Source organism: Armigeres subalbatus, chromosome 1, assembly GCF_024139115.2.
Source record: "Armigeres subalbatus isolate Guangzhou_Male chromosome 1, GZ_Asu_2, whole genome shotgun sequence".
In the NCBI taxonomy this organism is placed as follows: Eukaryota; Metazoa; Arthropoda; class Insecta; order Diptera; family Culicidae; genus Armigeres; species Armigeres subalbatus.
This window is the reverse complement of record NC_085139.1, coordinates 86,096,319-86,121,302: the sequence shown is the minus strand read 5'-3', so window position 1 is coordinate 86,121,302 and position 24,984 is coordinate 86,096,319. Positions and strand designations below refer to the sequence as shown.

General features: G+C 41.8%; 1 protein-coding gene across 1 annotated transcript in view; it reads left to right on the top strand.

The window, feature by feature from the left end:
- The first annotated feature begins 1,769 nt into the window (after positions 1–1,769).
- Positions 1,770–24,984, top strand: part of LOC134227802 (plastin-2-like) — a 185,817-nt gene continuing 162,602 nt past the window's right edge. The window contains exon 1 of the mRNA XM_062709484.1: positions 1,770–2,902. Within this exon, the coding sequence (XP_062565468.1) occupies positions 2,822–2,902 (81 nt within the window). The 5' untranslated portion in view covers positions 1,770–2,821. The remainder of the gene's footprint in view (positions 2,903–24,984) is intronic.

Here is a 24,984-nt window from a genome sequence, read left to right as displayed (position 1 = left end):
CGAACACAGTCGAATGCGAGTCATCCGAAAAGCGGATGGCAATTGTTAAAGGGCGGGAGCGAAACAGCTGTCAGTCTATATGAGGAGGATGTTTGGGTTCAGTGTAGGATAAATGACTAACTGGCATCCTTGTGATCAGCATCAACGGCCAAACAACGAAGCTTTGACAGCTCATCACGCTCATTTGAATCTACTCAAAAGTGAGTCAAAATGACTCACTTTAAAATGTTAATGGAAATGTCAAAAAGTGAGTAACATTATATTTAGCAAGTGAGTCAATTTTCACTCAATTCTTATAATTTTAGGGTTTACTCACTTTTGCGTAATTGTTCATCTCAACTGTCAAACAGTTTGAAAGTTTTCCGTGAAAAATATTCGCGTTTTTGAAAAAAAATAAAAAAGCCGAAAAACTCGTATTTCTATCGACTCAGAAATGTTACGGACGTGTAAGTACGACACTTAAAAAATATCGGAGCATGTGAGCGGATTTGGCGATGGTGATCCCGCTGTATATGGCCCGCAAGGATTCTCACTAATCTGGTAGTTCCACAGCACGATCGATCCGGAGGTGCTGTTCCGTTAAATTGTCGGTGAAGGAGGATTCAAGGCCGATTCCGTGAATTCTCCGATTAGCGGTATTGCATTGATGACGCCCAGGAGCTAGAACTTTGTCTTGCAGTTTCAACAATTGTATATTAATACATATACGATCATGTTGTGGATATATGCCCCAAATGAGGAACACGTCTTCAAATGATAGATGGTTCATCGAAATTGAGTAGCCATCCCATCAGTGCCGGCCGGCGTTAAGGAAGGGCAAACGGTGTAAATGATCGTGGGAAAAAAGGAGCTGTTCATTACATCCAAGTAAGTTGCTAAGAACTGGGATCGTTAGCCTATGTTTTGATTTTATATTTATTCACATTCTAGACAATAGTCGCTACTTCTCCCAAGGCGGTGCCGATGTGCACACCGACGGACACATTTCCCTGACAAAGGTTTTAAGCGTATCAACAGTTGAGGCGGCAACCTTACGTTCAAGTAAAAATCCAGATCCCGACCAAGCTTATACAATAAGCAGAAAGCGATTAGATACAGGTTAGAATGTTTAGTTTAGACAGATGTTTTGATTGTGTTATAATTTCTCCTCGACTCTTATTTTTATAGGCGTACGCATAATCGGAAAAAGATACCCCCGTCCAAATTATGGGCGTTACATTGTCTTGTTCCTTGGCGACGAACGCGAATGAATCTGTCGAGGAAGACATTACTCTGCGCCCGAAAGACGATGATTTTTGCGACTACCAACCATTTTTTTAATTTATACTTAGCATTATTGTACATAACTTTTTTATTCAACTAATATTTATATTAATGATATTAATAAATAAATCTAGCGAGGCGGGTAGCCTTTCTTTCATCAAAATAAAATGCCATTCCATAATGAAGCGTAAAACAGCTAGCATTTCCTAAAGTGAGTAAGATCTACTCACTTTTTGCTGAAAAAAAGTGAGTAAGAGCTACTCTAATTTTGACATGATGCTACATTACTCATAAGTGAGTAAACATACGGTTACTCAAAAGTGAGCTGTTCCACTTTTTTTCAAAGTGAGTCAAATTTGACTCACTTTTGAGTAGATTCAAATGAGCGTGTATCAACAAAGTAACCTCATCGGCTCAACAGGGCTCGTGTCAGTGGGACTGTGCATGTGTGTGTGTCATACCAAACCAAACAGCAAAAGCGATCGTTTCGCAAAGCGTTGGATCGCACAGTGTTCAGTTTACGTTTATTCGTGGCCGAGTCTAGTTGAAGTTGTAAATTGTGGCACCCCGTTCGTTTAGTGCTTCAACGCCTTGTAACTCTGTTCACCAAACTGAAGTCTTCTAGCGCAGAAACTGTCCTGTCGGGTGTTTTAATTCCATCAAACGTTTTCGAAATCAATTCAGTGCGAAGTAATTTCCAGTCGCAGCAGGTCTTGAAATTGACTCGGCTCATCCGAAATTATTGTTCATCCCAGAAAAATTCCCGACTACTCCGTCGCGACTTAAAGTCCGCACCTTCCTCTAAGGATCCAGAAAGGTGTGGTGTGTTTGAGTGCAAAATTCAAGTGTAGTTTTTTATTCAATAGTTTTGCAATATATACCACTGTACCTAACTAAATTTTTCGTCGATGTTTTTGTGCTCCGGTGGTGCTAAATATACCCAAAATCAATTCCAAGAAATTGCTTCAGTGAGCTCCTACAACTAGCAGTTTACCGCTCTAAGGAAAGAAACCAATATCCGATCAAATATCAAAGCATTTTTGGTGAAAAATTTCCATACCAAATTGCGACCAAGTTAGCAGCTTGCTACTTCGTGCCAATCGCGTGTTGTGTGAGTGTGACACAAATTCCGTGGATCTGCTTCCAGCAAGTATAGTAAGTGCCAAGAGGAGGAGTATAATTAAGCGGCTGGAGTTACAGCAAAAGTGTGGGGCAACGAAAGGTTTCATCTACTTCGAGTGTAAAAAAAAACCTCGCAGGTCTCGTCTTCGACGACGCTAGCGCACGAGGGATGATCCAAGTGATTCAGGGAAATTGATAATAATTGGTTGCAAATTAAGCCACGAGAAGTGGAGTGTTTTCCTGGGTTCAAGTGAAGACGACGTCGGTCGGCACCGGAATAGAAATCAAGAGTGTTTGTAGTTTCGGGAGGCATTGCCATCACCGTCCTCATCATCATCACAACAAAACAGCTCCCCCAATCAGAGTAGGCAGACGGCGAAACGTCGCGCATCAGCAGGGGATAAGCAGCAGCTAGCAAGCAAAAAAGATAACGAAAATGGCTTCCATGCGTGGCGGTGGTGGCGTGAAGCAACTATCGGCGGAGGAACGAGCCGAGATGAGGGAAAAATTTGAAGAAGTAAGTACCGAAATGTGCCTCCTATCTTCCAAAAGTCATCAAACAACATCTTCCTTTTAGTGGTGTCTATACATCATGCGGCGCACTGCACTGCCTCTAATGATGAGACCAACAGCAGCGCTTGCCTAGATTTGTGTAGTGAGTTAAATACATACTTCTACTAGTGGAGTATTAAAAATAAACCCATCCAAACAAGCACAGGGAAAATCGATTTCGTCGGCCCGCTGAGTCCCGTTTGCTTGGCCTGCTATGTGTTTTGTTTATCTATCATTATTTGGGAAGAGGAGAATTTGAACCGCCGAACCCTTAAAGGCGCAAGGTGATTTTTTTAGAAATCGTCGGAAGTATTTTTAGCGTAAACTACCATTAAAATTATTAACATTAAACGTATTTTCGGTTTGTTGTTTTAAAACAACATTGCGCATTTAAGGGTTAAAGAGACGAACGCTTTTCTTCAATAAATTTCATTCAGCTCAATTACTTCACTGCCTGGGCTCGCTGGTGGTCCGGTTCGGAAAGAATGTTCGACCGCGACGTAACGACCAGCTTGAAACAGGGCTGTTTAGTAGGACATTTTTTGTTGTGACTAATTTTAATTTTTATTCTAACCTGAGGAACATGTGTCATATGGTCGGGGTTCAGCGAAACCGCACCAAGCGCCTTTTTGACTAACTTGTGAAACTTTGTTCGTAGAATAAAAACGGAAATCATTTCATATTAATTCATTCGTACATTTGTTGTTGGATATCCTCAGTTATAGGGTGGATGGATATCCAATACGATTTGTAATCAATTGGATCTGCCACATGAAAACTTGAGCAAGAAAATGGGTAATTTTTCATTGGCGCTTGGTGTGTTTTGGCTGAGCCCCGACCATATATGATTCCTTTTCTGCGTTTTGAATGATTTAGTTCGTAGAACTGACTTGAGACTTGACATCCTCATATGACCAATCAACGAAGAGATGACAAACTGATGTAGTCGAGCTCCGATAAATCAGGGTGTCCATCCAGTCGGAAAAAGCGGCAAAAAACCGGGAATTAGACCCGACCGGGAAAATGCGGGAAATCATGAAACCAGTCGGGAACTATCTATCATAAACATTCATTTACCAAAGTTATGAACTATTTTTTAGTAATGTTTTAAATAACTATCATTTAAAAATAATTTGTCTGGCAATAGTGTGAGTCACTCAAAAACTTGTTTCCCCTTTTGGTAATAATGGTAATAATGATTGTATAAAACATAGTTTCTCAAAGTGGTGGGCCGCGACCCCCAGCCTATGTAAATCTAACAACTTTTCCTTTGAGCTGTTTGTCGTCAATTTTTTAACACTATTTATACACAAGTGAATCGCAGCATAAATTGAAAGATCTTCATCCTGAACCTGAACCAGTTGCTAGAAATTATTGAGGAAAATTCTCGAGGAACTCGAAGAGCAAGGCATTCTCAAGAGTTTCTAATGGAACTTATTGATGAATATCTTCAAAAGTTTCAAATTATGATAAATAATTTCAGATGATTTTTTCATGAAAACCGATTAATCTAAGAGGAATTAGAAGGATTCATGAGAAGACTGTGTGTGAACTTGAACAGCTTTCGTACTATTTTTGGTTATTTTGTTCAAAAAAATCTGGAGTTCAGAAAGAATTTTTGGCAAATAAGAATCTGAAACATTTCAATGAATCGCATGCTTTGAGCGTGCTTACAGCGGCACATTAGGAGTTAACTTTCAAAAATCAGTATGGCGAAAAGCATCTAAGGTTCAATATCTCGAAAATAAGCAACTTAATGAAAAAAATATTTGGTAGGCGTAGTAGCAGACACCTTCATACATAACTGGTACCAAATAGATTTTCGTGAAAAGTTCCTGCTGTTGAGAAAACCTGCGTTAGATGTCTTCCGTCACACAAATTTCTGGTGGTTAACTCATGCTGGCAGGGTGTCGACTCAAATCTGAGAATAAAATTCCCTGACTTTCCCTGACTTTCCAGACCATTCCTCGAAAAATTCCAGGTAGGGGAGATAATGTTAGGCCTGGATGCAACGTTGGCTCATCATGCAAATTTATAATAATAATTCAACAATAATACATCGCTTTGTAGAGAGATATTTATCAATGCTTCTTTGAAATAGTGTATCAAGCCGACTTTATTTATAATATGCAAGATTCATGCACTTCTTCAATTGATAAACGCAATAAATCTGCGTGAAAAATTGCTTTGACTTGGTTTGTTAGCAACCACTTAAGTAGGCAGACAGTGCAAGAGATTTTTCTTTTGCCCAATTAAGTAGTTTTTGGAATGTACTAACCTATTTTAGCACATTAGATGAACGGGTAACGATCACACTATTTTAGCATTCATGTTAAATTCACTATTTTCTTTAGTATAATGACACAATTAACCAAAACTTTTTTGAACACTATTAGAACAGTGAATAATGCATCAACATTTCATGGGCCAAAAAAGCATCCAACACCAGATCCGAGATTAGAAAAGTTGGCCGAACATAAAGTCCATTTCGCACAAAACTTTTGATGGGTTAAATAAGGCCGATACAAATATTCAAAATCTATTTTGTCTCCCCCCACTTGGATTTTTTTTTGCCAAAAAATAATATTTTGAGAGGGCAACAAAATAAAATTCGGATTTTCAAAAAATCTTTTCAATTCCTAGAAGCATATATAAATCTTGGCATGTATAAATCCTGATACTACTGATAGATTTCTTAAAATCGTTGAAGTTTTCATTATCTTTCTGGAAATTTGCGTGAAATCTTGTATCTATTGACACGACTTTTGAACTCTTTGCAAACAATCGTGGAAGCTTCTACGTCTACGTCTAATCATCTTTCTCTTTCAAGCGCATATGTAAGGTAGGATTTGTTTTCATCGGAAAACGTTTCCCGACGAAAACAAAACCCTATTCCATCTAGGCGCTTCAAAGGGAAAGATCTCACAATCTCAATGCCGTGAAAAATTTTACGGATTAGGTATTTTCGTGAACATCGAGGAATTTTCATTAGCTCTCAAGTACACTTACGGAATAAGAATCCTTTTTCACTCTCTGTGGCGTATATGGACTTCTAAAAATAGTTAAGGACTGCTTGAAATCTTCCAGATAATCAAGAATGCAATCCTCACAAGCTCACATAAATCTATGCAGAACTTATAGTAAGCCCAGCAAAACATTCTAACCACTGCAATACTTTGAAAAATTGGGTCTGAACACACTGAGGTCGTTTAATTTTTGTCGATTGTGGCCTTCGGTTTAAATGAAGCAATAGTCCCATGGAGAAATATCAGAAAAAAATATGTCGTTTTTTTCAAGAAAGGTCTCAAATGCTAAGAGGAGCTACACCGGCTCTATTTATTTTATCATTTTTTAGTTGTTTTCCAAAAATGGTCTTGGAGTTCCAGCATTGTTTTAATTATAGAAAGTTCAACTACTATCAACTAGATGACAGACAACTGCAACAAGCAATGAATAGATAATAGATAATAGCAAATAGAGTTTTTTGAAGAACTCGTGGAATTACGTTAAAAGATTCCTTTGCATATTTTTTAAATGAATCTCTTCACGAAGACATTCAGTTCAAACTTGAGTGAATACCAAGTTTTGGAGCGGAGCTTTTTAAAAAATCTACTGAACATCCATCGAGGGGCTCCAGGATAAAAATTATCGTGACAGTTTTTTTAAATCCTTCGGGATTTTCTTTTATTTCTGAAGAAATTTCTAAACAAAATTCTCGAAGATCAACCAGAATACTTCCTGATAAAATTGTTTTATAATCATCAAAAGCAGCGAATGTAAAACTGAAACATTACCATTGACAACAACATCATCCACCTCTTGCGTCCGAGCATATTTATGGAGTATCGAGTAACGTTTAATGTGGTTTAATTGAGACCATCACCACCTACTTACATGAGGTAGACCATATGATACTTTTTCCACTATCATTATCTCTACATGACCATTAATTTGACCACCTAAGGACGTGAGGATCGACCAATGACTTTATAAGTCCATCATCAAATAGAAGTTTCCGAAATGTTTTCAAAACATTACCTACAGAATCTTGTTTGGAGATTATGCCGATGCTGTAGAGTGCCGTCACAGGTCAACAAAGATACTATTCTGGGTTTTTGTTTAACAAGCTTCCAAATATCTAGTTGTTGGTTGTAGTTTGAACATGTTTGATGATTGTTTGTTGAACTGTTCTGACCTATGGCTTATTTCAGCCATTTGATTCAGTTTCGACTACTTTCACTAGATCATTTTCAAACATTTGGGCGTTACATTTTCATCAAAAGGTAATGTGATATATTAAGTTTTTCATTATAGTTGGTTACTAGTCACTGACTGATATTAGCAGTAGTCAGCAATTTAAATCTATCAAGATATATCGCATTAAATGAAATTTCCCTATATCATAAGTACATCAAAATAATTTTATAAGGAATGACTCTCGCGATTGATGATTAAGTATTCGAACGAACTGACTTTTGTTTGATGGGAATATTACTAAAACGCTACTAATAAGGAAAACTGCAACAAATTCAAAACGACACGAAACTAAATATCTAAAATATTAAAGGGGACTTAAAAAAACTATTTGGATCAGGTCTCAACAGTAACCATTTGAACAACGTGGCTTTGGAACCTCTGTTATTGCTTAGTGATGAATAGAAACAAACTCGATTACCATGGGGAACATGAAAAGGGCCCGGAGTAGACTTTTCGTCTAGAGACAACCAACGGCCATACATAAAATAAGCTTTATAGCCTGATGGTGGAGGTCATTATCGACTGTAACTACCTCGGTGTATTGTTTATCGGCTATGCAGTCTGATGACCAGCTAAAACGCTTTATTAATTCTGATGACCTTTATTGGTCGTTTTTCAATGAATTAAAATTGGTTCAGAGTTTCATTGTAATAAGTGTCCTTAGTTCAGTATATTGCTTGAAATTTAAAAAAAATCACTAAAAATTTTCAATATTGGGTTTTGTGATTTTTTTCCCTGACCTCAATCAAAATTCCCTGACTTTCCCTGACATTCCAGGTCCAAAATGAAATTCCCTGACTTTCCCTGACTTTCCAGGTTTTTCCAGGTAGTCGACACCCTGTGGCTATTTTGCGCATATACTATAGCGCCTGGATGTGACAGCGGCGGGTAGAAAATCAGCCACTGCCAATAATTCATTGATTTGAGATTTTTTTTAATCCAGAATATTTTACATTTTCATAGAAAATAAAGAATAAGTTTCATAGCTTTGAAAATTCTAATATTGCATGTAAACTTTTAAACTATAAATGCGGTGAAAAATCGGCATGAATAAACAGTTTTGTAAAACAAAATTCCAAGATATTCTAAAGTTAATTTTAGAAGATCATTTGAGATTATTTCTGTCTTGAGCAATTGAGAGGGAAATATAGTCCTCCTCTCTCTAATAAGACAAACATAAACATTAGTTGATGTTCTGTTTAGATCCGGTAATACGATATTTTAGTATCAGTTCCTCCAACCGGGAATCTGAAAATCGATTTTGAATGGACACCCTGGACTTGTACATATCGTTATCTTCCTATACATTGGAAACTGGCGCAAGCGGTTGTTGCATCTTTTTACGTACAGCGATACAGTTTTTGACGTAGGACTTACGTCTCTCTTTACTATACCGGGTGTCATTTCAAAATATTCAAATCGACCGCGTTACGCTGTGTTGAAAGATTTTAAACGTTAATAGCGTTCGTCTCAGTGGACGAATTTCTGCGGTAAGCCCTCAATCGACAGATTTCAAGTATGCCTTCCATGTCCATGCTTGATAAGACCCGAAAAACTTGTTTCAATAGGCATGAAACTGTTTTCAATGAAAAACATTGAGATCAAGGGAACCTATAAATATGGGTACCGCATAATTCTTGCATCATTCCATTACCACGTTCTGATTGATGCAGACACCAGCGAATGAGCAGCCGCTGGGTCTGCCGAGAAGCCATAAAATAGCGCAACGCGATTTTTTCCTTTCATTCTGACCGGGACAAGCGAAGCAACCGCATCATCGATTGAACAGCACTCACACCTTTTAGCAGGGAATGAAGTCTGCACCGACTTTGCACCGCTTTTTCGGCTCGACATCATTGAAGCGACCATCATCAGCCGAAACCTAGCCAGTACTTCAGCAGTCCACCCTACAGGCCCGACAAAGCAGCAATGCTGAGCAGATACCGGCAGCAGCAGCAGAGTCGTGCTGAGACCGGCCGGCATCGGTGCTGAGCCGAGACAGGCTGAAGAAAAGCCACATGATGCAGCATGTATGTTCAAAAACAAACGGTTCTTCAAAGAGCCAATAATAGAGATCAATATCAATGCTTTCAATACCCTTCGGGATAGAAATTGTACTTGGGTGTCAAATCCAATATTCTAGAGATAAAATTTTATGCGTGATTTTCATAAATAGCGTCAAAACTAACAGTGGATAATTTTTCTGGACAGTGGACGAAGGACTTCGCTTGACCATGCCTTTAAAGATTTATAAGATGTCCAAATCTCTCACATAATCTTATTTGGATAAAAAAAACACCAATAACAGCTTAAACATTAATAAACTATCAATCGATTTTTCATCAAATGTTGGATTTTTTGGCATTGATAAAAAAATATGTAGATAAACATTGTTTGATACTGACCGCACACAAAGCGAACGTGACTGAATGATCGTCCCATGCTACCAATTCTAAATCTCATCACCCGAAATCCCATGTCCGGGTGTTTCCTTCCTTCTACTACTAACAATGTTGTCTCAGAAAAGAACACGTACTTCCCACCTGAACTGCAATTGGCCTGTATCTAGCGAAAAGTCCCGTTAGGAAATAGACGCCAGCAGCGAGCAACAAGCGTAAAAAAGAAGCCCTTCTCGAACGCGTTGATGATGATGACGCTTTGGCTGACAAAGAAGCGGGATACAAGACACTAGCTGATTGGCTCACCAATTGGGAAGCAGAGAAGATTCAAAATAAGGTATAAGGGCCGTACACATATTACGTGAGCACTTAGGGGGGGAGGGGTGGTCTGTCAATATCTTACGCACCAAATAAATAAAAAATCTTTTGTAGGGAAAAATTCTTACGGGGGGGGGGGGGGGGTCGAAAACCCCCAACAAATTGCTTACGTAATAAGTGTTCGGCCCCTAAAAGAAAAGTGCATTCGCTCGCAGATCATTCAGTCTTTTTTATACTATCACTAGAAATTCGCGGTTATTTTAAAAGATCGTTTTCTTACTTTTTGCACTTAGCCGAAGCAAACAGCTTTTTTCAAGGCTCTTAGAGTTAAAAATAATGTTCTCCTTCAGTCGCTATCGCACGGATTAGAAGGCTCTTCAGTGGAAGGGCTGAGATACAGTCTACATCCCCTGCTGAGCCAACTTGTGGTTTATTTCAGGCAGTCCTTCAGTGGGAAGGTTGCCACTGTCGAGGCTAATATTTCGTGACCGGACAGATACTTCCTGAATTTTTTTTGATGATTCTTGTTCGAGGTAGATTTGATTTGTGTGTCGGTTTGATGAGAAGACCAAGGAATGGTGTGCAACGCCGATTATTTATCTAAAATAGTTGATGTGAGAAATTTGGACATATTATGTATCTTAAAGGCATGGTCAAGTCAAGTCCTACGTCCATTTAGCGGTTATGTCACAGACATTACCCACTGTTCGTTTTTTTCCTTGGCTTCAAAGCCAGTGTTCATTTCGTGGACAACATCCCGAGAAGAAACCTAACGGCTATTGGCCCTGAAACCATCTTGAGACGTCTAACACTTCCAGTATTGCATCTATTGTTTCATGCGGGAAGACCTTTCATGAATTGTTCCTTGGATACAGCTCGATGCACGTTACAAGAAACACCATCAGCAGCAGAAGTATGCAAATCTACGAAGTGTTATGCTGGAATGTACTCCGGGCTGGAGGTTCAGATCATATCAACAGTTGAATCCTTCAAAAAAGCACTGGACGACATCTGATTATCTGGTGCCTAATTTACGTTTCTCGTCACCAATTTAAATTTTTTTTTTTAAATAGAAAACAAAATTGAAGAACTTAGCCCAATCGGGTTGTACGCAAAGGTGACGTAGGTGACTAAGTGACTACGCAGCCTCATGTAATGGATTTTATATGTAGTAGCAGTACGGACCCTGTATTGTTTAGGGGCTGGCAGTAAGTGTTACGGTTTGTCTATTGTTTGCATCGCGGAACTTGAAATTGATTTCTATATGTTTGTATTGAGTTTACACATTCTCTATCCAAATGACTGAAACATAAAGTGAAATTCTCTCAAAAGATTCAGACTTTGGGTTTGTTGATTGGAAATTTTCATTATTGAGAATAAGTCATTGTTTTCCAGAGGTGAACCAGCCAAGGGCTTGAAGCCTCTTAATAAAGAAAAAAAAAAGTCATTTAAGCAAACTGAAAACCTTTTGAGGTTTGAGTGGGTTCACACAATTAAAAATTAATTCGGACTACCAGAAATATGAAAATTATTCTTTCCTTGCAAGCAAAATTTTGCTTCTTGCGCCTTTTCCGAGTTTGTCGTGATGATTCTAATAAACTAGCCCTTGTAACATTTTGGTTTTATGCTGGTTTTAAAACACTCTTGAAGAGTAAATGATGGTCTTCAAGAGCATTATAAAACGTAAAATGTTACTTGGGTAAATTTGATTTTTTTCATAATGCGCCTTTCCAAACATAAATAACAACCAAACGACTAATCTTGTAAGAAATTTTCACTTCCTACTCGTAAACGGCTGCAGAAGCTATCGCAGCGAATAACTTTTTTACCGCAACCATCGCTGACGACCATCACCACTGCCTACGTTATTATTGTTATCTTCTGTCGATTTGAAGAAAACTTATCTTCATCAAGTCAACTTTTTTCTGCTGAATACGGTGGTCCTGACAGGAACCGATTTACGCTTCTTGTTACGCTTTTAACAGCCACTAATACCAACAAAATGATTGTCCGAATCTTGCAAGAAAGTTTATCTTAAATCGCTACATGGCTACAGACGCTATCGTGGCGGAAAACCTTTCTGCAGTAACCACCGGCGATGGCCAACAGCGAATGCTACTTCGCAGTCGCCATCTCCACCGATGCCGATGCTGGAACCACTCTCCACGGAATCTCGATTTTTTTTAATTCAATTTTATTTGGTTACATTTTGTTTAACAATTCCTGTTCTTTCACTTTCTTTTGCATCTTTGGTTCTTTGGCAGTTTTGTTGTTGTTTTTTACATTTCTCCTGGTTTTGTTTTCCATTTTCAATGCTCTGCATTGCTGATTGTGTTTAAACTTAACCTAAACATAATACTACTTATTCTAAAACTAGGGAAATAGACCACGAATGATTCCATGTTCCGAGATTTGGCATTTTTGAATAAATTTGTTTTTAATGTCTTTTAATTGTTCTACAATAGTTTTGGTTTCTGCTATTTAATGAATGGTACTGATTCTTGTGAATCTGGACAAATTGTACATATATTAATCTTAAGAAATTGTTTTGGATTATTTGTAGTTGTGTCTTACACACTGTAGCGCAACTGTCCCAAATGGAAGAACCGTAAAGTATTACAGGCAGTACAATTTGCTTGTAGACTGCCGATTTGTTTATAATAGATAATTTAGATCTTCTATTGATAAGTGGGTATAAGCTTTTCAAAAGTTTTTGGCATTTGGTTTTAGTCTTTTGTATTTGAGAACGGAAAATTAGTTTTCGGTCCAGTATAAGCCCTAGATAGACCGCCTCGTCTAACCAATCGACTGGGGTACCTTCAACAGCTATTTTACAATTTACAGGTGGGTTCAGTTTTGTAGAATTGTTGTATAGAAACAAAATAGCTTGTGTTTTGGAGTTATTTATCTTAATTTTCCAGCTTTGCATATACTAGGTTACAAAATTTTCATAAGCTTGCAACTTTCTAATAGCGCATCTGGTATTCCTACCTTTAGCCATCAGCGATATGTCGTCTGCGTAGCGAGATGACATCCCTCTGGTGGTTGCGGGATGTCAGATGTATAAACATTATATAATATTGGACCTAGTAGACTACCTTGAGGTACCACAGCTGGGATAGGGAAAGTGTCAGAGGTGGTATTGTTTACAACTACTTTAAAACTCCTATTCGATAGATAGTTTTGTATTAGTTTAATTAGATAAATTTGGAAAATTATACCCATATAGCTTGTACAGAAGACCTTCGTGCCAGACATTGTCAAAGGCTTTCTGTCCAGCAGTACCATCACCGTCGATTTAGCTATTGTCTTGTTTCTTTTAATGAACTTGGCAACCCTACACACTTAGTTTTTATTTCTGCAGCTCGGCAAAAATCCGCACAGCCGTGCGCCAGCAAACTAAAAAACTGATATTCCAGCAAAAATGGCGTTTGTTAGCTGATTTTCGGCAAAATATTTACTGATTTTCAGCAATTTTGACAGAAATCTCGGCAAAAATCATGTTTGCTGGGGCACGGCTGTGCGAATCTCGGTAAAAGTTCAACATTTTGCTGAGATCCCGGTAAAAAAAATAAGTGTGTATGTAGTTGATGCGTGGTAGAATGGTTCTTCCTGAAGCCAAACTGTTATTCTAGCAGAATTCTATTAATTTGAATGTGGTCTAGTAGTCGGTTAAGAATGAGCTTTTCAAAAATTGTACTCAGCGATGAAAGGAGGCTGATTGGTCTATAACTGGAAGGCGCCGTAGAATCCTTTCCAGGCTTCTGTATTGGGACTACTTTGGCACTTTTCAAGATGCAAGATAGATGTATTAAAGTGCGATTGCTTAAATTTTTGAGTAAAGTGTTGAAAATTTAATCGAATCCTGTGGCCTTCATGTTCTTACAATTTTTCAAAGTTATCCTGACTTTATCTAATGTTATTGTTTTGCCATTTGGGACATAGCAAGGAGTGTTATTCAATGTGACAATGGTTTAATTTACAGCTGGTTCCATTGGGCTAACTGTATTGCTACCTAGTGTGTGTGAATCCATAAAATGTTGTGCTGTTGCATTTGATTTATCTTCAGGAGAAATGAGAAGCGAGTTATTAACTTTTAATGGTGGAACTTGTTGTGGTTTGGATTTCAGAATCTTTGCCAGTTTCCAGAATGGGCTTGAACGGGAGTCTAATTTGTACAAATGGAGTCTTGGAGATTCATCAACGGCGGTTGCCAAGGGGCTTAGCGTGTCAATGCGATGGTCGAGCCTTCTCTGGAACTCAACCCAATTTACATGATGGTAGTCCTTTCGCTGCCCTTTGGGGCGAACAGACGGAATTGCACGCCACCCCCTTGAGCGCGTGCGATCCAGTCTGACAACGATGTACCCTGGTAGGTTGAAATTGGTATCAGGCTTCAGATAAGTTTCGGTGACTACATGAATGTCGATATTCTGACTTATCTACAAATCTAGCAGCTTAACACTTTTCCGCGTTACAGAGCGGGCGTTCTACAACAGCAGTTGTAGATCGTTAGTAGCCATAGGTGAGCACAAGATTTCCTATCAGCCGTATTTGTTCCAGACGAGTGGAACTTGATCATTTTCGTACGACGACCGCATACGAGGTTGAGTTGGTTGCTGGCAACCAGGAGGAGGTCCAGGTGAAGTGGACCTCGGGGCTTGTGCACGTTGACCTGTTCTTCCGGCGTGCAGAATGTTCCAATTTGTCGACGGCAGCTGATGAGTGGCTTGGATTCCTGGAGAGAGAGCCAGGAAATCGGCCGGATCGAGAATGGGGGCCCGTTCCCTCTTCCTCCCGGGTTGGTTTGATGGTGATGCTTGTTTCCGGATTTGCTTGTATTCTTCCCTCTTCTGGCAGCTTCGATCAATTGAACGGTGGGCCCACCGTAATGAACACACTTGTATTCCACGGCGCCCTCGATGAGGCAGGAATCGGTGAGATGTTATTGGGAGCAGACGTTGCAGCCTTCAGTCGGCAGCTTCGATTGACATGTCCAAAGTTCAGGCATCGCATGCACTGCGTCACATCCTTATTCGTTCCACGGTAACCTTCCCACGAAACGATAATATCCTGGATTACTCGGGCTGCACTCAGTGCGCCAAGCGACACGGAACCTTTCCGGAAGTGCATCAGGTACAAGCAATCACGATACTCCATGACTCTGCTGTGTCTTGACATGGGGAAAATGGCGAGTGTGCAAGGCGAACCGGTGTCCACACCAGACTATCCCGCAAGGATCTGAATGTGGAGCGGAACGCTGGAGCAAGCTCTAAAATCTCTCTGCTGGTACTAGGACACGTCCGAGCTGCTTGGACGATCAGACTGGAATGGTGATGATGATGACGGAATCTCGAAACGATTCGCATGGGCAGGAAAGCAGCTTTTATGTATCTCATTAGTTCCGCCCCTTTGTTAATTGTTATGGGCGAAAATATTATGTGCACCGGTTAATGAACCGGTAACGATTAATGAAGAGGCAGGGCCAATGGGCTTACTTTATTGGAAACATAAGTGCGCGCACGAGTTTCGACATTCCGCAGAGAGCGGTCGTATCGGCATCAGAGAGCGGTCTCAGTATCGGCGTCGGTGGAGGTCGTCGGCGTGGTTACTGCTGAGAACTCATTCCGAAGGATGGCCGTTGTGGTGGCCGTTCTCAGCAGTAAGTAAACCTTTCTCGGAAAATCGTTGATAGTGGTTGTAAAGGCGCATCTATCTTAAATCAGTTCTTTTCAGGACCATCATTTTAAACGGAAGTGTGCGGATTCGTGAAGAATCTTCTTTAAAATGATAGAAAATATAATGGCTATGATGGCGTCAGTAGTAGTTCTAATGGTTGCTACCGAAAATGTGCTCGCCGCGAAAGCTTCTAAAGTCAATCAGCGATAGAAAGTTCAATTTTTTACCAACATTATGACCTTTTATTTGTAGCTATTATTGATAATGTGCATTTTTGGGTTTTTTTTTTCAAAATCGCAATTTCATACAAGATAAAGTTGATCTTAGACGAATTTTCTTCAATGTACAAAACATAATCGCTCGACGACGGAGGAAAGTTGGCGTCGATAGAGGAACCACAAGCGCGCATCGGAGAGTGAGGTATCATTTAATTTATTCGCATAGTGGCTGAATAAAATTCAATGACATCAGTATCGGTCCGAGCGTCAACCGTCACCAAGTGGAAACTTAATTCACTGGGGTGGCGTCTGCTGCTGCTGATTGACTACGCTACTGCTGACCAAAGAGCTGTCGATTCCGCCACTGAGGTTGAATGATGTGCAGTAACCACCCCGACTACCATCGACGATGGCTTTCCGATGAGTCTGCTATCAGCGCCTTCGTGATGCTGTGTCCGCTCCGCTGCGTCCGTTCTGCGTGAAATCTTGTTTAAAATTAGGATTAGACCTAAACCCGCAAGCAGCTTTATTTTGATGTCTGTTCTTGCGATGCATGTACGGGATTGGTTGGTTTACCTAATTCTGAACTTTTATTCAATTATCGGTAATAAATAGTTGAAAATTAGTGTTTTCTGAAAAATACAAACATACGCATCTTCCTTTATTAAATGGTCCAAATTGGAAATCCATCAAGAAACGGCTTAGATATTAAAATGAAAAGTCTATCATATTTTCGTGACGGTCTCCGATCCTTGCTATTCTAAAAAGTGCCCCAATATAAAAGTAGTCCTACGTTAAAAGTGCTTCTGAGTGAACCGGAATGACGGATCACGTAGATCAAAAATCCGGTAAATGTTAAGCCGCAGCACTTTTTTGTTATTTTTATTTTAAATTTTAAAAGTAGTTAGAGACGTAAAAAATAAGAACTCTTTGAGAAATTAAGCAAAGTTGCCAAAGGAAAAGACATTAGTTAACTGTCTTTTGTTTCCTTCAAAATTGGCGTGGATTTCGAATTGAAAGCGAAAGCCCTGTCCTCATATACATGGCCTAAAAGGGGTTCTATTCAGAGAGTTCGTTGACGACAGGATTGAAAAAAATTTTTGGCGCCCGAAGCCTGCTGCGGAATCCGACGATCCGCTGGATATTTCGTCGGACGAAGTTTTGCTGATGGAGTAACCAGTCTTAAATCTCGGCTTCATTCCCCGAGATGCATACCTGCCACAGGCATCGAGGAAGTCCCTATCTCTCTCATCGTAGTTGAGCCTCCCCAGCCAGCGTACTTCAGTCACCCCGGCCCTACGGTTGAATTGGGAGACGGGATCTTCCGATCCCCCGTTACAGGCAAGTATCGTTTTCTTCCAAGCACTTCGTTTCCTGATCCATTCACCGCTTTCAGTCTGCCGCAGTCGTAAGAAAATTTCCTTCACTAACGCCTCTAGCTTCCCACCAGGACGAAAAACAACCACAAGCACAGAGGAAGCCCCTAATCTACTCAACACAGTCGCGCCCTTCCTGCCTTCGATCATCAGCCGTCCTGGTCCTGTGTTTGGGTTTGGAGATAGGGGCTTCCGCACTAATCTTTCCGGCAAGTATCAACCATCTATGAACGTTTCCCTGTCTAAAAATTCTGCAGTTTTTAGTGAAACCATACAGGTTTCTTCTCTTCCGCAACTAATGGCTGTGATCAGCGAACTTTCGTTGCGGTTAGCTTTTACTACTGTCAATCATTCTCGCCAGACTTTGAATCAACCTTCAGCTGCCTCATGCTCAAGATTATCACCGGGACGCATATTTGCCGACTGCCCTGAGAAAGCCCCGAATCCCCTTAACACGGCCGAGCCAATGCCGCCAGCGATCAGTAGTCGTCCCGGTTCTGTGGATCGGCATCACTTCAATCCACCGACTGCTGTATCGTACAATTTTCAAAAAGCCGACTGCATCAGTATAATTGGAGTACTTTCCAGTTTGAACTGGGAGGACGTTTTATATGCCACTGACGTCAATATTTCCGCACAAACCTTATCCAATATCCTGGCGTACGACAACGATAGACACGTTCCGAAGAAAATCGTGGGGCCGTCACTATGTTCGACTCAACTATGAGTACAAACGGCTGAGTCGGCTGAGGCTGAGGCTGGCCATCATCGATGACACTTAATGGGGAATGTGGTAACACACCTCAGGAGATTTGAAATTTATTTGCTACTAAATTTGCCAGCGTGTTCGAAGACGAGAGACTTTCTTTTGGCCATGCAGACGCTCGGCATCGTCGACGTTGGCGTGGAGTCAATAACATCTGCCGCATCTAAGATCAAGACATCGTATAAACATGGACCCGATGGTGTTCCAATTGCGTTTATCAAGAAAAACATCGCTTTGCTTCTAGAGCCGCTCCCCTCGATCTACCAGCTCTCCCTTTGTAGTGGAATTTTTCCATTTTGTTGGAAATTGGCTGACATGTTTCCCGTGCACAAGAAAGGAAGCAAACGAGACATCAAAAACTACCGGGTTATAACTTCACTATGTACTATTTCCGAGCTATTCGAGATGGTTTTCATGGAGTCGCTTAACGCACATTGTAAGCAAATTGTAAGTGTCGATCAGCATGGTTTTACAGCAGGACGCTCAACGGCCACTAACCTGCTTTGTTTCACATCTACGTAACTGCAAGTATGAATACAAGGGCTCAGACGGACGTAATATATACGGATCTCTCGGCAGCCTTTGATAAACTCAACCACGACATTGCGATCGCAAAGCTCGATAAGTTAGGAGTTAATGGTAGCCTTCTTAATTGATTCCGTTCATACCTCTCGGATCGTCAATTGATGGTTCACCTAGGCGACTTCCGATCGGCCGGCTTTTGCGCTACATCAGATATTCCTCAAGGCAGTCACTTGGACCGTTGATATTTCTCCTGTATTTTAGAGACGTTCATTTCTGAGGTGAGTCAGCCGCGGGCTAAAAATCCCATTAATAAAGACTTTAAAAAAACGACGTTCACTACATTATCAAAACACCTCGATTATCGTTCGCGGATGACCTCAAAATATTTCTACGGTTTGCTCCATTGACGATTGCTCCTTTCTTCAGGAGCAAATTCATGCCTTTTCCAACTGATGTTCCCTCAATCGAATGGTGGTCAATCCGGCCAAATGCTCGATACCTACCTTCTCTAGAAAGAAACAACCGATTATTTTTGACTACAATCTCCATAATACGATTATCGAGCGAGTATACTGCGTGAAAGATTTGGGTGTTCTACTGGATTCGCAATTAACCTATAGAAACCATCTAACTTATGTAATTGACAAAGCATAAAGAACTCTCGGATTTGTATTTAGAGTAACAAAGAAGTTTACGGATATCTACTGATGTTAAACAACATAAATAAATAAATAAATAAATAAAGAAATGAATTAAACGAAAAAAAAATTATTTAGCAGTTAGTTTTACTGATTGTACCACTTCATAGTTTCTTTTTTCATTGATCTTAAAGAAAAGTTATAACAACCAAGTTTTCGTTATAACTAGATTTTTGGTAAATTATTTATGGATAACGTTCGACAGTAACAGCCCTGCATCGGCAGTACTCGCTGGTATTGGTGAAGGTGACGATTGAGTTATCCTCCCCTACGCTTTAGCAAAAGTCCAGAACATAAAAAACAGCAATACGCCGTTTAGGGGGCTGATCTCATCACAACGAATCGCGTATGGGTTCAAGCAATTCCAGTCTCCTTGCCGTCGCATTTCTGTAAAATGATTTGAATACACGTTCCAAGCGTTGTTCGTTCGTTCGTTGTGTATCGACGCCTCACGTACACTCAGCAAGTTACAGTTACTACAAACGTCGTACCATGATGATGATAAACATTCAAAGAAAAAAAAACTCCAGGAAGATAGAGGAGCAGAGTGGGTGGGTGGAAATAAAGAGGATAATGACGACGACAACGACTGGTTCTAGTTCCGTGCTCAAGCAGTAAGGGTTCTTGACTCTGTGGGACTTATACGCAGCGAAACATTATGTGTCTGGGTCCGTTTGAAATGAAGTATGAGTCTGGACTTTGGAGTCTGGATAGTGATTTAGGATTTGCGTAATATGTATTTATTTTAATCGAAGGTTGTGGGCAACAATTTGGTTAATCTTGAGTTAGGCATGGCAAACAAATTTTTGGTATTAAAAGCTTTGCGCCAAAATATTGGTAACTTCTATCTCAATATCAATTCAAACACAATTATTTAAATGAATCAAAAATAAATTGAAAATCCTTGTTGATCGTTTACTCGAAACTAAGTGTCAAGAGGAGGGGTGTAAGGAAAAGACGTTCCGTTTTGATAGCGAACTGTTAGTATGCTTCAACTGTAATTATAAATTTTGGTAAGTACAATTGCATAAAGTTTAGAATTCAATTACAGTGACTTACAATTCGGTGGGCCTTAGCTCGCTCACCCCACTGTTCTGTTTAACTGTCGACAATTGCGGCACCTAGTTTTCTTATTTAATTATCAATCGTATTTATTTATATTTCACTAATTTCTTACTTTCTTTTTAGGTTTCTTTTCTTTTCAGGTTGCAAACGGATCAAAACACCACTCTAGAAGTCTTTACCACGGACTATTTCCCTAGGAAACTACGGATTTCTTGGATTAGTTTTATAACTAGTTGTGGAAACTCTAACCTCAACCAACCTCCTGTTACCGCGTTGGTTTATGCGCGATAGCTAGAGTTTCTTCGAATTCTTCAAATACTATCGGTTTAAGCACCGTTGAATTTAAACACTTTCTTAAAAAGTGCGCAACAAAATACTGATTTTCAATTTTTTAGAGCACTTAATAATAACCAACTTTTGCACTCGATTTTACTTGCAGCCACCACGCGCACGTTTTATGGAGGAAAGACGCTGTCAATTATGTCGTCTGACATCGATGTCATTTCTCGCTACGGCGTTGCTTCGACGCGCTGCGTTGCTGCATTGATTTATCGCGTCCCCTTTATTGGTGCTCAGGGTTGCCAGATCGCCCTCTCTTACGCTCACATTCTCCCCCGGGTGTAGTCCGGAGGTCTCCGGAACTTCACTAATATTCCTTAGGTCGAGCAGTGCTAGCCGTGACACCGGTCGTCGTATAGTTTTAGTCCCTATCTGCACAATTGCCTGTCGGGATCGGCCATCCTTGCTTGGTACAGTGGCGACGATCCGTCCACGCTCCCATCCATTTCGCTTCGTCGGCTCTGCTACCATTACCAAGTCTCCTGCTTCTATGGTTCGAGTCTCCTCAAACCACTTTGGTTGCCGGCGGATCACAGGTAGATATTCAACCAACCAGCGCTTCCAAAACACATTTAGCTGCCGTTGAATAATTTCCCAAGATTTCCCGAGAATTTCTCGTCGGACCAGTTCACGGTGATGTTCGTAATCACTAGCTTCATTTTCTCCGGAACGAAATTTTCTTCCGTTCGAGCTCAGCAGCAAAAAGTGGTTTGGCGTGATCGCCTCTGACTCCTCAGCGTCCAGTGGTAAATACGTCAGAGGCCTTGAGTTAATCAATCTTTCTGCCTCCACGACCAGCGTCTGCAGCCCCTCGTCATCAAGCTTCCCTTCTGAATATCCTTCTTGCATAGCTGCCTTCACCGATTGAACCAATCGTTCCCACGCTCCGCCCATGTGTGGTGCTCCCGGCGGAATGAAATTCCATTTCGTGTTGGTACTTGTGAACGTCGTTGACAGCCCCTGGCTAATCTGGTGTCGCAGCACTCGATCGGCACCTTGGAAATTCGTCCCATTGTCGCTAAAGAATTCGGCGGGTGGACCTCGGCGACCCACGAATCGACGGACGCAAGAGATACAGGATTCAGTCGATAATGTGTACGCGATTTCCAGGTGAACGGCGCGCACTGTTAGGCAGGTGAATAATGCGATCCACCGCTTCACGTTGGATCTTCCCAGTTTTACAATCAGCGGCCCGAAATAATCTAAACCAGTGTAGGTGAAGGCTCGTTCGTGGTGAGCCAGGCGCGCCATTGGAAGAGGTGCCATCGGTGGAATTGCAGGCCTGGCCCGGCGGATTATACAAAGTGTACAGTCTCGACTAACTTTCTTGACTACCGATCGAAGTCTTGGAATATTGTAAAGTTGGCGAATCTCATTCACCACAGTTTCAGAGTTTCCATGTTGGCAACGTTGATGGAAATTTAACACCAGCAACTCCGTAACCCGGTGCTTCCTTGGAAGGATAACGGGATGGCGAACGTTGTACTCCACGTCTTCAGCGGAACCGATCCGACCACGCTCGCGTAGCAGGCCACATTTGTCCAGTATCGGCATCAGTTGGAAAATTGTGCTTTGCTTCCCGACGTTCCTCTGTTCGTTTTCTTTGGGTGGTTTGTTAGACAGTGCAACGATCTCATCTGGGTAAGTTTCCCTCTGCACTGCTTTGAAGATGGTTTCTTCTGCTAACTGAAGTTCAGTATGCGATAACTGTCCTGTTCTCAGCGGCCGCTTTTTGGTCGAATTGTTCACAAATCGGAGCATGTATGCTGTAGCTCGTAGCAACCGATTCCAGGATGAGAACCGGGCGAAATCTATAGGTGGCTCAAAGGAACAGTGATGCATGACCGATGCCCGCATTTCTTCGTTGGTCGTGGCCACTGGATCCTTTGAACGAGGCCATTCGTCCTCCGGAAGCCGGAGAAAATCGGGTCCCTGGAACCATTTGCTATTGAGGTCAAAGTATGGCCCGCTACCCCATTTGGTAGCTTCATCCGCTGGATTGACCTTTGACGGAACCCACCGCCATTCACTCGACGTCGTATGTTCTAGAATTTCTCCTACCCTGAAGGAAACGAACTGACGGTAATTCCTAGGGTCGGATTTGATCCAGGCCAATACTGTTCTAGAATCTGTCCAATACACCATCCTGACAACAGTAACATTGAGCTCTGCTTTGACAAACTTCGACCATCGTACACCGAGAACACAACCTTGCAACTCCAATCTAGGAATTGACCAGGGCTTCAGTGGAGCGACTTTCGATTTGGCGGCGATCAGACAACACTGTGTTTCACCTTTGTTCTTCATCGATCGCAGATAAATCGCACACGAATACGCTACCTCGCTTGCGTCGACGAAAATGTGGAGCTCCGCACCATGATAGGTCTTCTGATCGGCATTGTGAAAATAACACCGCGGGATTCGTATCTCTGCGATATAATCAATCATTTGTACCCATCTGTGCCACTTAGCGTAGATATCTTCGTTAACTTGTTCATCCCACGCAGTTCCCGCTCGCCACAAGTCCTGGATCAATACTTTGCCGTGGATGATGAATGGTGACAGCAAGCCTAAAGGGTCAAACAGCGTCATCACACATCGCAGAACCTGTCGCTTCGTCGGCCTGATGGCTGATTGCATCAGCGATTGGACCTCCCCACTCATCTGAGTAGAGAAGCTCAGCTCGTCTTTCGACGGGCTCCACAGCATTCCGAGGACTCTTTCGGTCTTCACACCGTCGATTAAATTGATCTGTTTGTCCGATTCAGTCTGTACTTCACCCAGAATTTCTAGAACCGCGTTACTGTTCGACCGCCAATTGTGCAACTTAAAGCCGCCGTTGCCGTGTACGAATCGTACTTCGCGGGCCACTTTTGCCGCCTCCTCCCATGATGAAAAACTAGCCAAGTAATCGTCGACGTAGTGGTCGTCAACAATCGCTTTCGTCGCCTTCGGGTAAATCTCACTGTGTAGCTCCGCATTTCTGTTTTTAACAAACTGCGCCGATGCTGGCGAACAGGTACTTCCGAATGTGGCTACGTCCATCACATAGACCGTTGGCTTCTCGGTCGTCTTGGCGCGCCATAGGAAACGCTGAGAGTTCCTGTCTTCGGATCGGATTCGTATTTGATGGAACATCTCCTGGATATCGGACGTGACGGCCACTCCATACAATCGGAAGCGGAATAGAATAGCCGGGAGAGATGTTAACTGGTCCGGGCCTTTGAGGAGTTTACTGTTCAACGATACATTGTTGACTTTGGCCGCTGCGTCCCAAATTACACGAACCTTTCCCGGTTTCTTGGGGTTCAATACCACTCCAACTGGGAGGTACCAAACCCTCTTAGGATCCGCTGCTTCCATCTCCGCGGTCGTGATCTTGTGCGCATAGCCTTTCCTCTCGTATTCGCCGATTTGCCGGTGGAGATTTTCCTTCAGCTCTGGATCGCGTTCCATTCTACGTTCCAGACACTCCAGACGGCGCAATGCCATATAATAGCTGTCCGGGAATTCTACCTCATCCTCTCGCCAAATCAGCCCGGTCTCAAATCGGTTTCCCACACGCCGAGTTGTTGCTTCCATAACGGCCAGTGCTCGCTCATCTTCCTTCGTCAGCGACGACATCGCTGGCTTGTAGCCAATTTCTTCGACGGCGTAAAATTTCTTCACAGTTTCGTGGAGTTCTTCATCGCAGGAACATTCGCACATATGGAAGCTGAAGGATTCTTGTTTTCCGCCACCTCGAGGACCGTAGACACACCACCCCAGTCTGGTTTTCACTGCCACCGGTGCTGTTCCGTCGCCTTCTCGTACTTTCAGTGGTAACGCTAAACGCAAGTTGTCCACCCCAATCAGAATCTTGGGAATCGCATTCTGGTAACTGGCAATCGGGATCCCCTTCAAGTGCCGGTAACGTTCTACGGCCTCATCCGCATGAAAGCTCTGACCGGGTAGCCCCAGGTTGTTCACAGTTCTCACATTAATCAGCTGGTGCCGTTTCTCTTGTCCGCGTCCGGTAATCTCGATAGTTATCTGATGTGAGCTCTTCTCAACGCGTGAAGTGTTTCCAGTCCACCGGAGGCATAATGGTAGTGGCGTACCCTTACACCCAATGAGGCCACCAGATCACTCTCCACCAGAGTCAAATCCGAACCTTCGTCGAGGAAGGCGAAAGTGTCGATTGAACCGTTCGACCCGTGCAGTGTCACTGGAATAATCCGGAATAGCGTTCCGGAAGATGGGTGGCGATGGGTGTGATTCTCTGCCACCTGAACCGTGGCTTCCGAAGACCGATGAGGACCCTTGGAAGAATGCAGGAGCGGATGATGACGGAATTGGCAACCGCCGATCTCACAAGTTTTCCGTCCTCGGCATCCACGCCTTCCGTGGTTAAATAGACAGTTCGAA